Source organism: Acyrthosiphon pisum, chromosome A1 (assembly GCF_005508785.2).
Source record: "Acyrthosiphon pisum isolate AL4f chromosome A1, pea_aphid_22Mar2018_4r6ur, whole genome shotgun sequence".
NCBI classification, from domain to species: Eukaryota; Metazoa; Arthropoda; class Insecta; order Hemiptera; family Aphididae; genus Acyrthosiphon; species Acyrthosiphon pisum.
In genome coordinates, this window is record NC_042494.1 from 135,169,845 (window position 1) to 135,187,883 (window position 18,039).

Here is an 18,039-nt window from a genome sequence, read left to right on the forward strand (position 1 = left end):
TAGAGTCTTTGACGAAGCTCCCGGAACGCAATTATTCGTAATTTAATTTCGTGACGGGTTTATTTATACGACGATTGAGAGTGAACGGGGGCCGAACGGTTCTTCAAAAAAGTTGTTTGTCGTGTTATTGTGTACATACTACATATTACGTATCTATATAATAATATAAGAACCAATAGGTACCCACACGTAGTAATGACGGCGTACATATACGATACGTGTGAGCTGTATAATATTATATTGTGTATGGTATTGACTTTTATCCGTTTTGTGTCAACGTCGACGTCAAGGTGTCAAATATATATAATATTATATGTATATAAAGGTGTAGTTAATATTGAATTGGAATCGAAAAGAGAAAAAAAATAATAAAAGCGTCAATAGTGATTGGCGGGGGTGGGGAAACGGCTTACAAGCCACCATGTGATGGGGAGGACAGAAAAACACTAATGAGATTACCTGTTGTCGACTTTATTGGAAAGTGGCCGAACGCAATAATATTATTGGCACACTGTAGTTGTGAGAGTACTCACGTGTACACATATATATATATATATATATATATTTATCAGATACGCGCGGTGTACAGGATTATTGATATTAATTTGGCCGAAAAGCTCTCGACGAGGCAATCTATTAGACTCGCTTTCATATATGAGCCGATACGGGCAAAGGTTGCGGTGCTGCGGGCCGGGATTGGGAAAGCGAAAAAAATAACCACCACGCGATATAATAATAATAGCAATATTATTTATATAATGCGATCACCGATCTGTCATTTTAGACCACCCCCGCCGTCGTCGCGACAACACTAAATCGTTTCGACCGAACCCAAACAAACATCATACAGGCCGAACGCAACAAATCAATTTCAGTTTGAAAGTTTAATATTTATAATTGAATTCGTTTCCCCATCACCGCGGAAAATCAATAAAAACCATAATACTCTTCAAACACGACTTGTACTGTGTTCAGGTGCAGTTCATAACCGGCTATATGTACTCCCTGCACCGAGTGCAGCGTATATATACGAATGCGTTTTTCGGAAATTAACGATTCGATGCAAATACCTACGAGGGCGATTTTCTTTTTTTCCATTTCTTGATTTTCAAAATAAATATTTGTCAACTGTGTCTCGTCGATCAGCGAAATCATGTACACGACTCGAAAGATATTGTAGCACACAATCGACGGGCATCATGACTATACCATGAATACGAAAAGAGATCAAAAAAATATCTCCGTCTTTGCTACCGCGTCTTTGTTCCGCGTTCGATTTTATCGCTACAGTCCAATCCATTTGAGAGAGTGCTCCCTCGGAGCGCACTGCGACTTTTTATCACCTTCCTTATCGACGAGTCAACGGCTCCTTACGTTTTACTTTTTCTCTTTTACGTCCATCCACGAGGCGTTTGTTTATTACAAATACTATCGCGAACGCCGTTACGGAAACATTCTCGGTTTTACACAGTTTCACGGAAAGATTATTATATGCGCGCAAGATACGTCCTACATCATACTCTATGTATAGGCAGGCGGAATCAGTTTCGACTAAAACTTATATACTCGTCTCTCGTGAATATTGATGTGCTACGAACATTATTATTATTATTATTATTATTATTATTATACAACGCGGCAATGGCACACTCGCTAATAAAAATATATAAATACGGTTTAGAGATCGAATACAACGTAACATTATTTTATGTGGATAACGAACCAGAACCGTATTTTAGTAATAATAATAATTACATTCCAGGACGCTCGGGTATATCGGATAATAATATTATTATTTAGATCCAATACACACACTCGGCATTTAGTGGCTACAAAATGAGTTTGAAAAATATTATATATCACCAGCCACTGCATTCTTGTTATAAATAATTAGGATTTCCGTGAGTCGTATAATATACGACGACGGATGCGAAACGGAGTGTTGAAAAACGCACGTAGGTGGTATTAACATTTATTATTTTTATATTTTGCGTCGCGAAACCAAACATTGCCCTAGTTTTCGAGAAACGTACTTTAATTTTCCACGATAATACACGACGGTTGTAGAACAAGATGTACTATAGATTTCAGGGACACGTCACAAAAACGTGACCAAACTTTAGCACAGCTTCAAGTCGAATAACACCACTTGACGTTTTGTAAGAGTCCGAAGAAAAATTGTTTTCTGAGTCGCTCATACTTCACGAGCTACAAAAAAAAAAAAAATCTGTTCAAAATAATTAATTATACGTAGTAGTAGTTCATGTTTGTTTTACTAACAGAAACAAAGAAATGGAAATGGAAATTATTATTTTCTATAAAAATAAAATTTAGGAAAAAATACAACATTCAACATAGTTTTACGATTGAATGAATAAAACGTAAAATGTATGTCAATAATACATTCAAATGATTGTATAATGTTACTATATTATTTTCAATTTCAAATCCGATACATATTATTATTCATATTATACTCGTATAATTTATTTAATTTTATTTGTTTATTTATTAACAATTATTGAGTATTAATCTTCTAACGTTTCAAATGTATAACATTATCAATACTTCATCATTAGTATTCATTACCTACCTATAATTATATTATAATACGTTATGATTGCAATCTTATACAACAAAATTCAAATATTATCCGTGTGCACCGATTTATTATGTGCATGATTTTGGCATGAAATGTCGGTGTTACTTTGTTCCTCCTTTTTTACCAGTATTTAGGTCCATTTCGCAGTATATCATTAGTACGATATTTTTTTAATGTATTTCGGTGCAAAAATTTTACTATACTAAATTTTACTATAGGTAATATTATTTAATAATATTACCTATAGTAACACGGCGTCTTGCATAGGCAATTTAGGTACATCGAGATTTTTTCCGCCATGAGATAACATAATACTAATATGCGTTTGCCTACTATTTGTGGTTTGGTTTAAATCCATATTATACGTTAAATCGTCAAAGCACGATATCAGTGAGAAATACTGAAAACAGTATTGTGTAACATAATAATATAAATGACTAGTTTTAATCTTTGTACTGAATGTCATCACCTTAACGCGTTTATAATAAGTTATTCAATTGCTACTATAATATTATAATATTAACCTTGAACCTTTTTTCTTCGGTCATTTGCAACTTACACTCCTGAAATCGTCGGGTTGCACAGCTACAACTGGGTTAATCAATTATTCCGTCGATATATTCCGATAGATTGACCACTTAACCCACGACTTATTTGGTCCCACCGTACTGTTTGAGCCGGGGTAAACCCTACACTCAAATATTGGCGTCGCTGACCAGTTAAAATCTATCATGATTTATATCTCAAGTAGTGATGGCCAAGAGTAATGCCCACGTAAGGGTAACGTCATTACCTACAGGTATTTCGGCCTAAATACTTGCGTATACCGATTTTACTGTATCATTATTATTATTGTCTCTGGTGCTATTACGTGCGTCTTTTGACGGTAAAAGTGTATTAATTTTTATGGATAATAAACATTTTATGTTTACCCAGAAAAATGTATAAATCCTTAGCCTGTAAGTACGATAATAAATTCGAAACGAGCGTAACGCGTAGTCGCCGCGATGGCCGTAAAGTGGAATTATATATATATATATATATATTTAAAACAAATTACATGCGAGAAATCGTGTCGTCGTCGTCGTCGTCGTACAATTTTATAGTATTATATTATAATATAATAATTTTTAGTAGGTAACGTGTACCGTACATCATCCACGCGATGGTTGATCACAGAAATGATGGTTACGGTCTCGTCAAACCGGTACCTTCGGGATATACAGTTCGGAGCGGACCGATGCGCATTCTTCCTCGTGCGGGGCTTATAACGCGCGGTGATCGGTGTGGTTAAAACCACGTTTAACCACGTATGTGTCCGTCCGGCCAGTCATAATTATGGCGGCGGCGGCGGCGGTGGAAATCGTAGACGGCGGCGGGCTCGAAAACTTTTCGCATTAGCCGCGGCGTGGCGGGGGGAGTAGAGATAAATTTTCTCGGGCCACCTTTCATCGCACGTCATCTGTCACTCGTATGAGCACACCGCCGTGGCGTGTGTACAACGGTGTCAGTGGTGGAGGTGGTGGCGGGGGCGGACTTTGGACGAGCGGCGGCGCGAGTTTTTCAGTCGAAAATCGATTGCCCATCCGTCTTGGCGCGAGACGGCTGGGGAGGGAAGTCCGCAGCGGTGACAGCTAGTGTGGGTGGGTGTCGGATGCGTGTGTGTGAGTATGCATGTGTGAGTGTGCGTGTATGTGAGCGCGAAACATAAAACTCGAGTCGAGTACGAGGCAAACATCCATCAATTAGCGTCCGCCGGGAACGCGTGTAATTCCGCCGCGCTTACATTTCACCGGGGACGACCACGTTTTAACAAATTAACTAGACTGTGGATATTATACTGACGATGTATGTAGCAGCAGTGGCGGTGGCGTTCTACACATACATGACTATTATTCGCATTTGTATCGGGCAGGTTCCACCGACGCTATTGCGACTATATAGATCTGTCTTACTTTGTCAAAATTGAAAAACAGCGAAATACACACGCGTGTAATCTATATACACACGAACCCGCACGACTCCGACAACTGGAATCCCGAAATCGTTACCGCGTTCGGGTTCCATGGTATACGATATTATGTAATATACACGACGACGTATCTGTACGTCACCCGCCGGACAGGGCTTATTACTCGCCGCAGAGACGAAAATTAAATATACTACGAAGACGTCTGTTTGGCGGGCTGAGAATTTATATTACGAGCGATACGCGTTAAATGCCGGTCGGGCCGTGGAATTTTCGTAGCTGCAACCTCTGGCACGCGGCTCTACGATGTCTCTCACGATGTCTGTCCCACAATAGGTGTCCGCGAGACCTAATGAAATTCGTTTCGGGGACAAACGTCCAAACAGAAACAAAAATAAAACGGGACGACCGCCGATATACTATACGGTAGTATATAATATAGCCGCCGTTGGAAAAATGAGACTGAATATATATTATTTTGTTCTTTCGAGAATAATATTATTATTCAGTAATAATCAGCATTATATTATTAGCTAATATCAAAACATAATCATTAGGTAACATCGAACATTTGTCAAATAGTTATATATTAAAACCTCTGACTATCTGACACGTCATGTGATGTGTAGAATTCAACAGCACTGTGCAAGACATATATAAATTATAAAACAATAATAGTTTATCTTATCTACCGAAACCACTTTAGTGTTTGATAATGACGACGTATTCTTTAGATGGAAGAATATAAGTTAATAATATAACCAACACAAATCATACTGTGTCAGTTAAAAGTTTATATATATTACCTACGCATTGCACTTGGGCACGCGGCAGGTGATTTGGGAATAAAGCTGAATAATGTAAATTTAGCATAGTAGGTACATTTAGTCTGACGATAATATTATACGAATAGCAAAACGAAATATGAATGAATTTCGATTTTAAAATATCGTCAAAAGAATAATTAAAACCAACTTTTGTGCAGCTATAATAATATATTAATATGTTATTTTATACAGAGTTATGGTGGTACGAACATCAAAAGGCACAAATATTTACGCCAAACAGTGTCGCAGGCGGGTGAATTTATTCGAAAGTTTGTGTTACAAAACTAAAAATAAAGTTAAAAAACTCCGGCACCTCGCCGCCGCTATTCTCGAACAGATTAAATTGTTTCCTTTAAGATGTAAAATCTAAGTGAGCCACCGAGGTGGTGCTGTGCGACCGAAGAGTTTTGGAAAGAATAACTTGTCGTAAAACAAACGGGCCGGCTTTGGCATTGTAAAATAATATAATATATTTTATACTTACGCCGTCGCACGTAAATCGGTAGGTAGGTACGTCGACGACGTTGATAATTTGGCATTTGCATGCATCGAAGTTGTAAAGCCCACGAGTGGCGATAATCATAACTTATAGATATTCAAAGTGGGTAGCCACGGCATGGCGGGGTGGATATTGTATAGTATACTTACTATATATTATATTATACACACTTTATTCCGGTGCGCTTCATTATCGTTAAGTCGAAGAAAGCTTTCGGCGGCACTTTTTTTTTGTTGTTGTCAAAACCCTCAGCCCCGTCGCCGCTCCACCACTATACTCCCCCACACGAACACCGCATACGAACAAAGTTACGACGTCTGCACGAACACACACACACCGAAACACGCGCATAACTTCACTTCTTATGATAATAATAATATATACACACTAGGAGCCGGTTGACGTGTAAGTGTATAGTGGTGAGGTGGTAAGAAAATCGGGTGGGTGTGGTGGGGAGTAGGTTATATGTAGGTATGCCGCAAGAACATCGTGACCACGCCCCGTACAGCTCACGGAAAGAAAACCCCTCGGTAACCACCTTGGTAGTGGTATAATATACTAGTGTGTGATATATACGTATGGATGTATGTGTGTGTGTGTGAACTAAATAAGAGCAATGACGTTATGGGATGGAGTAGGCGGGGAGTGGAGTTAGAATGACGGGGTTAAAGAAACTGAGGGATGAAAAAAAAATGATCATTTCAGATCACTACGATATTTCAACGTGCCCACCGGAGTTTCTTGTGGAAGTGACGGGGGGGATGGGGGTCGGAGGGACGTTGTTTTATTAGGCACTTGGCGAAACCCCCTCGTCTCATTTGCATCACCACCATCGCCGCCGCCGCCGCCACCGAAAACAAAGCGGCACTAAACTTTTATGGCCCCGCAAACAACGCTGCAGCTTCGGGAGGGAGGGCGACGACTTGGGCGCGCGAGTATTAACGTTTGCACCTGTTTTTTGCGCATTAAGCAGGGCACGTACGCTGAAAACGTTGTTTTTCTTATTACGGTTATTATTTTTATTTTTGTTATTTTTTTTTTGCTCTCTCTCCCCCGCGCATAATGTCGGCAAGCCGAAAAGTTTGCTCGAAATTCACCACTCGGTCGTTATTTTTGCAGACCTGAAACAGGACTTTCGAGTGCAGCCCAAGGACGTGAATCCGGCGTCCGGTGACACAGCCATCATGGAATGCGACCCGCCCAAAGGACATCCTGAACCATCGGTGGCGTGGCACAAAAACGGTCAAGCCATGCCGGCCGACAGCAAAAAAAGGTAAGCTGCCATTAATAATATGCCGTTAATTTTTTGACCATTTTATCGTTAAAATTGATTTTTTTTTTATGCGATTGGGTTCGACGCAGACATTACGTTCATAAATATAATTTTACATTATGTATTTATGTTAATCGAATTTACAATTAATCTATATCTTGTATAATATTTTCGACTTTTTATACCTACCTACAGTGTATATTCAAATATTCTGCATTTCTGTCTGAAAAGATAGGTATATAGGTCATATTGTATTGTTATAATAATTTATTATAAATCATTTTTATTAATTTATTAAAATTATGCAGGAAAACCAGCCATTGTTTTAAGTTTGTATCTTTGAATTTCAGTTACAACTTATAATCGGCAATCTATTAATTAATCTTTTCGCACTAATGAACTATTTAAGTGAATTAAGTCAAAAAAGAACAATAATTGCGTATTAAATCCTTGGAATTGTACCTCCAAATCTTCTTGAATATAAAATAAAATGTACTTAGCTACGAAATAGGATTCCAAACAAAGCAAATGGAATCGTTAAGTGAATATCGATTCAAATCGTAATAGAGAAAACGTTACCTAAATGGTATTCACACTTATAAACAGCTAGAATATTTAAATTTAATTGGTTTATTTAGTATTTTATGGACGTTGATTAAATTAGATCGAATTCTAAGCAAGTATAATGTAATATACTGTAATATGCTTTCTTATAACAAATACGGTATTCAATATTCCATCGGTAAGATTGAATTTATCAAAATGCGTGCTGTGTAAGATTCAATTTTCAAAAAAAAATTAATAATTGTATGATAATTTGTAATTTTAGATGGTACATTGAAGACAATGGAAATTTGATCATTCGTGACGTGAACTCCGAGGACGACGGTTCTTATACATGTGTGGCTAGCAATTTGGCCGGAGTCCGGAAATCCAAACCGATTTTGTTGGCGACTCAGAGTGAGTACTGAATTACATTCATGAAAATTCATTTTCAAACTCATTTGATAACCGTTTTCTATACTCCTCGTGTATTTATATATATTATTATAGTACGTCCGTACATGATACAAGCCCCGAAGGACACTATAGCTATGGCTGGTTCCAGTGTACAGTTGCAGTGTAAAATCGGCGGAACTCCTCAACCGGAAGTGTTTTGGAAAAGAATATCGAACACTGGGGTCGCGCAACACATAAGGACAAGCCATTATAGGTAATTAATATCGTTTTGATCAACAGCAGCTGATGTTGCTCAAAATATAAAGATTACAATATATTCATTGATATTGTTTTTTTCTTCATTTTTCGGTTAGGTATTGCCAAAGAGAATCTAATATTCGTAAAATTTTATAACAAAATGTATTTATAGTTATTTAAACTTAACAGTATAACCTAACCTGCATGACATAACTTCTAAATAAATATTTCGGATTGTATTATTCATTTTTAACTACCTAATAAATTGGATTTGTTCAACCCAATGCAGTTGTGAAATGAAAAATGTACCTATGTGTGAAAACCGTTTATAACGATATTGACGAGTACAGTCGTCTTATCCGATATGCGGTCGTAATGGATATTTCATTCTACAGAATTTATTCTGTCAAACGAGGATTTGATCATGGTTACTGATTTTATTTTTTTGTACGACGCCCCATTGATTTGTTGTTGCTTTTTTTTCATATAACAACATAGCAAATTTACTTTTTGTTGGACCCGCACTGTTGGGTCTGCGTCAATATTATAGATAATTAGCATACTATCAACAAACATAATATATAGAATAAAAAAAAAATATGCTACAAAACCATTTGACAAGAATTGTGAAAATTATATGATTAATAAATAATTTAAGTAACATTTTCATGCCAGGAAATTCCCAAAAATATAATGTTTTGAAAAAAGTTTATAAGTTCTATAAATTGATTTCCTCACCAAAATATTGATATTTAAAAAAATTCTAAATAATAAACTACTCCACTTAGATAAATATTTACCATCAAAATTGTTTCTTTATCAGATTTACAAACTGGCTATTATTTATTTTCATTAATAAAAAATAAAAATAAATTGTTATATATTATGCATGCATTACACGGAGTGAAAATGATTATAAGATATATATAAAAACAAATTTTAAAATATTGATTAGAACAAAAGTTATTTCATCTGTCAGGTCTCTATTGTTACAATCTATATAGGTATTGTTAATTTAATATACGTATACATTATTCGTGTTGTAGCGTATAGATTTTTTTGACAGGTAACACGATTTTAAAATTAATTATTTTAATATTATATTGTAAACTAAAAATATTATAAATCAGTGTTGCGACCTAATTAATTTACATTTAATTTTTCTGTTCATAAACTTTAGTTTTGAATTTTCGAGCCCATATAGTGAGCTCACGTTGGCATGTGAATAACATTGACAGACGTAGTAATTTCTCTCAAATTTGACGCACTGACTTGTGGCTCTTAATAAACCGATCACAACCCATTAATTTTTTTGTACTCCAAAAAGAATTAATTATTTCCAACCATTATACTTAAAACAACGAGACCAGACGCAAATCGTCGGGTTGAACAAATATTTGTCTTTGAAACATTGGGCTTTCCGGTGGATTTCTCTTTATATTCTTAAGTATAAGCTTTATCATAGTTCACAATATTATGGCATTATATGGTTTTGAAAAATTCAAAAAATAATCTCGAGATACTAATAAGATAAAAATGATGGATGTTTCAGGAATGAGAAGCTTTCCGGGGACAGGGACACGTTCGAGCACGTTTACATAACGCAAGACGGCAGTTTGAGATTAGACAACGTGAGTCCGGAAGACGAGGGGAAGTACGTGTGTCACGCAGAAAATCACCAGGGCAAAGTAAACGCCGCGTCTTCCCTCACTGTGCACTGTGAGTAGCTAACCGTTTTACAGTATAAATATAGTAATTTAAATTCGTTGTATAATATAACGAGATCATAATAATAATATATAAAACGAATATATAGCGGTACTGTTTGCTCTCGGGGAATACAAAAACGAAAATCTCGAATCTGACATGCAACTGCGATTTTTCATAGCCCTAAATGGCGTATATAGTGTTATGAAATCGCCGCTGTACTGCCGTGCCGTTCAAACGAAATTTCGCCTGTTCCGCGGAACGATCATCAATTATTTAATCTTGTAATAAGAAATAACGCAACTCACTATAATGTTTTAAGCTCTAAAATTTCTGTAAATAAAACCTCGACGTGCATTTCGATCAATAATTAAAGGTATCCAAAATTAGAGCTCACTTCGTCAAACAAAACTTTACGAAGAAGAACAATCCCTTAGGATAATATACCGTTGTTATCTCATTTTGAACTAAATTTTATACTCCTTAAATTATTCAATCGACTAAATTATGAATAGAAGTTGTGTTTTTGTTGTTGTACCTGCGCAATATTGTGGTAAAGTGACTTTGGTTGAACTCTCGTAACTTTTTAGAGCGGTGAAAACACCACTGATAACACTATCACCATCTAAATATCCTCGGCGACGTGTTAATAATATAATAACCGGAGAACCCGGTGACCGTGGTAATAATATGTTTACACAATATCGTAGGTGTGAACAATCTGCGTCGCACACTGCTGCTTTTCGATTTATATATTTTCATCTTTGGCTTTCGTGAACGCAAAACCAACGAATACGGCCAAAGATAAACACGATATTACTATCGCAAAGTCGTTAATCGGAAATAGGGTCCGGATGTGTTTATTATTCGCGAGCGATTTTAAAACTTTCTTGTTCGATAGTAATAATAATAATAATTTCGAAGTTCGGTAAAGTCAGAGGTGAAAAGCTCCGGTCCGTTCGACATCGTAATTTCAAAACTTCCGCGCAACAGTTATTATATTGCCTCTATACAGGCTGTTTCTACAATGAACATTAACGTGTTGAGATGAAACAATCTGGTCGAAGAGAGCCGACACAACCGAAATTTAAAAAAAAAAAACATATACAGGTATAATACGTATGTACTTTATAATATACCATACGCCGTTCTTACCGTACATTGTTGTGTCGTAATTATTATTATTGTGAGGTTGTACCCTGCAGAGTCGTAGCCACGGTGCGCTAAGGGGGCCATAGCCCTCCCCCCATCCAACGACTAAACTAACTTTTTGTCAGGTGTATATCTAACGATGGAACTTTGGATCACTTCATTATTTTTTCAACCGCTGTAAGTGTAACACAATATTAGCGTGCAAAAAGGGGCAAAAACCACGTGACCTGTCATTACACAATATTCGAAATTTTCGTGGAATACCTACCACGAATAATTTATGTTTAGATTTGATTCGTTATTTGGAAAATACAAATTGAAATCTCTTGTGTTTCGAGAGCGATACAAACTCGGAAAATTTCGTTTGATGGCCACTTTACAGATAATAATAATTTATTGGATCATCATAACGGTAATATTCTTCGCAGAATAGACCCGTTTATCGTTTACATAATTGTTATATTTGCGCCAGTTAAGACATACGCGCGGACTGTCGCGCACAACAAAACAACTTACAGCGAGTGCGATCTAATTAAGACTGTTTATTATAATATGAAACGGCTATCGCAGTATCGCGTTATCGTCGATACCGATTACATAATAGTATAAATATTAATTAGGTAGCATATATAACAATAATAATATGATATGATAGATATTGCGTTGCCGGTCGTCATATGATATTATTAGCTTCGCTGAATGAAAACGCTTATTTAGTTCGTTGTTTTCGATGAGAAACGACAACCTAAACCCGCAGAAACGCCGAGTTAGAAAAATGTACGCATGATCGGGCATTTTTCATTATATATATATTATATACGCAGAACCGTGTAATAATAATAATATACAGAGGATGCGTTAAATAATATCTTTTGCTTTTAAAGTGTTTCAAGCCGATATCAGCGCCACAACAAGGCACCTTGGACGGATAAAAATATAATATAATACACCTACACTAGATTTTTCTTTTATCCGCAGAACTGCGTGTGCAGTGTACATAAACGTGAATTTTAAGTGCAAACTTTTTGCCGCGATTATCTCGCTCGCGGAAGCACCTTATCCTGCCGCAGCCGCCATGCACCTATAATAATGCGTAGCTCTACCTATATACACCGCAGACGGTCGGTAGTCCACACCCGACAATTTTCTCCTCGATCCGCGGGTGGGAGGGTTTGGGTCGACGGCGATGGTGGTGGTGGTGGTTGGTGGTCTTAAGCTTTTAATTATTTTCTCTGTTAAAACTTTCGACGGGTTTTTTTTCCAACCCCTCCACTCGCCTCGACGGCGGTCACGTATAATATATACCTATACGCGTCTGAAGCGTCCTCGCGCGTATACCAACCCGCCGCGGGCAACGGTTGCCGTCTCGAAACCGGCAAGAAAACATTTATAAATACACTTATATATATATATATATATATATGTATACACAACTGCAATAGCAGGGAGCTTATATAGCTACGCCCGTATATATGTATATACATAATATGTACGTACACATATAAATAGGGCTCGGGGGGCCTTTATAAGTATATACAACCACACCTCTCTCGTGTCGTATATCCACCGCACGCACTACAGTGATATAAACAATTCGGCAACTTCTATTCTCAAGCTTCGCCCATTATCTCTCGCGGCCTTTGTTTCGCTCGCGTCCTCCTCGTCGCCCACCCACCAGTCGTCCAAAGTCCCGTTTTCCTGCACAGACGGTCTAGATCGCTGCGTGCGCATTAATCAAACGGCCACCACCACCGTCACCATATATATTATATATGTGTGTGTGTGTGAAATGCGCTACACTCTTGCGAATACGGTTTTCGCGACCGAACACGAGTCCTCTATTGTACAAACCTTTGCCAAAAGGACGCGGAAATCTTTGAATTTTCCGAAACAACCACCGCCTTCACGCTTTGCCCAAGTATCGTCGTCGACCGAATTGATAAACCGCTTTTTCTCCCGCCGCCGCGCCATCTGACTGACTTCTGCCATCACTATACTATACTACTACCATGCTGTTAACGCCAATTTAATTAGCCGGAAATAGGATTTACTGCCGCTGAAAGAAGTAATACGTGCGCGAAATTTGCTCGTGGACTTTACCAAAGAGGGCTGCGCAATAATTCAGCGAGCCGTTCGGGTTTGTTCTCCGTGGTCTACGCCCAGGGCCGCCGCAGTACTATCGGAGGACTTCGATCCGGGTAAACCGAAAAGTTTGTTTGGCTTTGCGAGACACGCGAATAATATAATATAATAATACGCTCGTCGATGGTAATACTGTTGTTATTTACTACCCCCGCTGCGTGGGGTAGTCGTCCGAGGGCGAAAAGCGGTCGAAAAGTCAATCTCCTCGCACAGCCGTCCCGCAAGACGGAACAAAAAGAAACACTGCCGGAAATCCACGGACAATTCTCTTCCCCGTCAATGCACACATTGTTTCAGACGGAAAAAATGTATCTAGTAGACCAGAGGTATTCAAACTGTGCGCCGCGGCTCCCAGGGGCGTCACGAGAGTTATCGAAGGGAGCCACGTCATATAATTGAAAACCAATAAATATTTTAAAATATTTTTACGAAAAACGTTTTTTATTATCATCGAGGCACACCGGTTGGGAAACGTTGGATTGTTTACAGTCTACACTCTACTATAATCATTCGCTAAGTATAGCTTTAATTGATCGCGTAAGTCACAAAAGAGACAGCGATACCATCAACTGCCATCGTTAAATCATCAATGCGTATGTCGTGTTTGGCAGTATTAGTCGCGAGTTAAATTATTAGTCATTTTTAATTTGGGAGCCGTCAACATTTTGTGAAGACTCAAAGGAGCCTTGGGATGAAAAAGTTTGAATACCTCTGTAGTAGACTATTATATACGCGTAGGTACTTGAGCAGTAAGTCGTGCAATAATAATGTCGGTAAAACCGCAAACATAGGCTTGTCCGCATTTTTCTAGTGACTAGTGTGTGTTCGTTTAGATGATATTGCTTAATTCTCACTCACACGCATAAATATTACGGCAATACGGTTTTGGATACCGAACGCGTTGCCAAACGGATGGAAATCTTAGACTCTTGCAAAACAACCACCACCGAAGGACTATTACTACTACCACGGTATTAATTGTTCTTAACGCCACCGATAATAATACTAACGCGGCGGCTGGGTGGGCGAAATGTGAACGTGAACGTTCCCGAAGAGGAGGGTTGCAACATAATATCGGCGAGCCGTTCGGGTTTTTCCTCCGAGGTCCACGCCCAGGGCCGCCGCAGGACTATCGGAGGACTTCGTTCCGGGCAAACCAAAAAGTTTGTTTGGCACTGCGAGCCATGCGAATAATATAATACGCTCGTCGATAGTAATACTGTTGTTATTTACTACCCCCGCTGCGTGGGGCGGTCGTCCGAGGGCGAAAAGCGGTCGAAAAGTCAATCTCCTAGCACGACCGTCATGCAAGATGAATAAAACGAAACGCTGCCGGAAATGCGTCCAAACAAATATGTCCAACGACGAAAAAAAAATTGTATTCATAGTAAACCTTATACGAGTATTATGGGTCGTCCAATATTACTCGAGTAAGTCGTCCAACGAATGTCGACAAAAATAGCAGCCAACGTACGTTTGACAAGATTTCGCAGTGACTCGTGTGCGTTGGTAATAATATCGTTTTATTCACTCGCACAAATACGAAATGTTTCGTACGTATACCGTGGTATAGATGGTACCATGGTCGTCAATAATTATTTTATTTTAATGAAATAACCATATTTTGCGTACTATGACGACGATTTGTTTGGCGGTCAAGTGTTGTACACAGCTGCGCATATAGTGTGATCGTGATAACACGTGGTCATAACGGTATAAAATATTTATTATTCATCCGATGACACCTAATAATATTAAAACGAACATAATCATAGTAATGTAATACGTCGTTTGAAATGAAAACCGATTATAGGTTTATATTTATATATTGTTCGTTTTAAATTTCTAGAGACAATTTAATATTGTTCAATTATAATTATTACTATTACCACGGTTAGGATCGGCTGTTAGTTGTTTTACAATCCACAGAGGATGTCGCCGAAAACGCGGCGGTCGGTGAACATTCGAATTGAACATATGTTTGTTTCGTCGCATTTGAATTTTCCCGTGGCAATTTCGCGTTTCGTATAAACATTAACAGCTTTACCCTTGTCATGTTGAATAACTACGTAATGCGGTGGATATTCCGAATACTTGTTAAATTGTTCGAAGCATCATATATTGCTTTGCATCTAATTTATTATTTATTTGGTAAATTATTCGAAAATGACGTTTTCCATTTTATAATAATTTCGCATTATCTACATTATTAAACACATTTGTTCAACTCAAAATCAGTGTATAACACCATTAATATTGTGTAGGTAGGTAGGTAAAATACATTGCGTTTGAATTATTATTTATTGTACAGTGTTATATTATTATAATTAAAGCACACAGTATTTTTATATTAAATACGATTACAATGTATATATTCCCAATAATAAAAAAAACTATAAATTGACACGCAAAGGGTTATTATATTGTATGGCATTAATATAATTTAATATACTTGTATATTTTAAAACCACACAATTTTGCTTTATGTAAGTTAAACTATAATATGAAAAATGCATTTCATACTATATGTATATTGTAAAAAATAAAACAAAATCTTTTTTAACAACTTTTATAAAATGTCTAGACCCGATGATAGAATTAAAGTTCTTTCGTTCTATATAACTCTGTAAAACGCTGAAATGCTTTTATCCAGCATCCGAACAGCTACAGATTTATTTCTCACAACGAAAGTATGGTAATGACAATAATCAAACATTTCACATGTAATGCTTTTATGTAATGTATTATATAATGGCACACTGCAACACTCCGGTAGTATAAGTATAATGTGTTTGTCATTTTTTTTAACAATTATTTATCTTTCCATACAATTGTTTAAAATATTATTATTTGATGGACCCACGAATTATTAGTTTTAGTTTATCTCGTACACAACACGTGAGTTGTATTAAAAACGATTTCATAGTTATTGCAAATGATGGACACTTTTCCTAGTACCTACGCATCGACCCCACTAAAAAGTAAATACTATATATAGTTAATATTATTTATTATGTATGTATATCAAAAGATGTTTAATTAATTTGTTTCAAATAAGTATTTACCCTTTACCTTGAATACTACAAAACACCGAATACACGCGCATTCACCCCAATCAAACAACTTGAAATCCCTTTATCGGGAAGTAGAAGCAAACCAAATTTCCTGTTTGACTTGTGAGTTGTGCTAGAAATTGTTTTTTAATTCAACGATTTTATAAAATAATTAATTTATTGATTGATGCGGGTTACTCGACAAATTCATCTGACTGTAGGGAGTACACGGACGACATTAAATAAAGCGATTGGATATAGATTAGTGAACAGATATATATATTTTTTAGTACCTATGGATATTATTAATAGTTAAAAATTCTCATTTAAACCCTTAAGAAGTATTTTTCATAATAAATTATAATTTTATGTCGCATACTACGGTTTTTATCAGCGATAATATAACTCTATATGCCTAGTTTATCGTACACATGTATCGTACGTCACTTATTCGCCTTTATTCGTTGTAATAAAAACATTTTGTTTTGTCCTATTTCAGCTGTCCCATTAATCGCCCAAAGGCCTGCAGATACACACGTATCGGCCGGAAGCAATGCGGTATTCGAGTGCGGTGTCCGGGGTAATCCCATACCGACGATTTTCTGGTCCTTGCAGGACAACGACACCGTGCTATTCCCCGAGGAGAGCTGGAACGAATTTCACGCCGAAGACACTAAAGATTCCGTGTCCACGCTGGTCGTACACGTAAGTTTATAAACATTTATGATACCGTAGTTACGTCTAGCCGCCTAGACTCTACTACTCTAGCCCATCGCCGTTCTCCGAAAGTCCGGGAATTACGCCGAACTCGCGTGATATTAAATAATTTTTTTTTTCACAATTGCCGTTATTTTCACGCGTTTGTTGCAGAACGTCAGGAAAGAACAACACGACCAGCTGGTCGTCATGTGTTCGGCCATCAACGAGGCGGGCTCGGACGAGTGGCGAGCAACGTTGACGGTGGCGGCGGCCGCGTACGACGAGTCTTTACCGCCGATCATCGAATACGGACCAGCCAACCAGACGTTGCCTTACAGTTCGATTGGTAATCTCGTATGCAAAGCGATTGGAAACCCACAGCCCGTGATCACGTGGTACAAGGACGATTCGCCGCTGTCTACGGAAATCGCCAGGATCAACATCACCGAATCCGGCACACTCCAGATAATGAGTGAGTATCCTCACGCACACACACGTGCATGGAAAACGTCACCCTCCATTGTGCCCTTGTCAATAACTTGTTGACATTTTTTGAATACTTTATTAAGTGTATTGTCGAGAGCTATTAGCTGAAGCAATTTATTTTAACTTGAAGTATTTATTTGGTTTACGCCAACATAAAAATACAATTATTAATTCTCGAGTATAACACGTTAAAAGATTTATAATTTTAGTATTTATAAAGTTATTTAAATTATAAACTATTATAAAATTCAATGTAGTAAGCGTAACGAGTATTGAGTCAATTCGTAGGCGCGTGAGTCGCATAGACGCAAATAGCGTTTGAGATTTGGGGGGGGGGGCTAATAGGGCTAATAGGACCTTACTTTGATAATGTTGAATAAGCTTAAAAGAAAATGTAGGAAATGTTTGGGAGGACTATGGACGTTTTTGGGGG

General features: G+C 37.5%; 1 protein-coding gene across 1 annotated transcript in view; it reads left to right on the forward strand.

The window, feature by feature from the left end:
* LOC100165536 (protein sax-3) overlaps positions 1 to 18,039 on the forward strand; it is a 74,932-nt gene that overhangs the window by 50,739 nt on the left and 6,154 nt on the right. The window contains exons 3-8 of the mRNA XM_001947992.5: positions 7,017 to 7,170; positions 8,000 to 8,130; positions 8,224 to 8,383; positions 9,920 to 10,086; positions 16,921 to 17,126; positions 17,292 to 17,592. Of these exons, the coding sequence (XP_001948027.2) occupies positions 7,017 to 7,170; positions 8,000 to 8,130; positions 8,224 to 8,383; positions 9,920 to 10,086; positions 16,921 to 17,126; positions 17,292 to 17,592 (1,119 nt within the window). The remainder of the gene's footprint in view (positions 1 to 7,016; positions 7,171 to 7,999; positions 8,131 to 8,223; positions 8,384 to 9,919; positions 10,087 to 16,920; positions 17,127 to 17,291; positions 17,593 to 18,039) is intronic.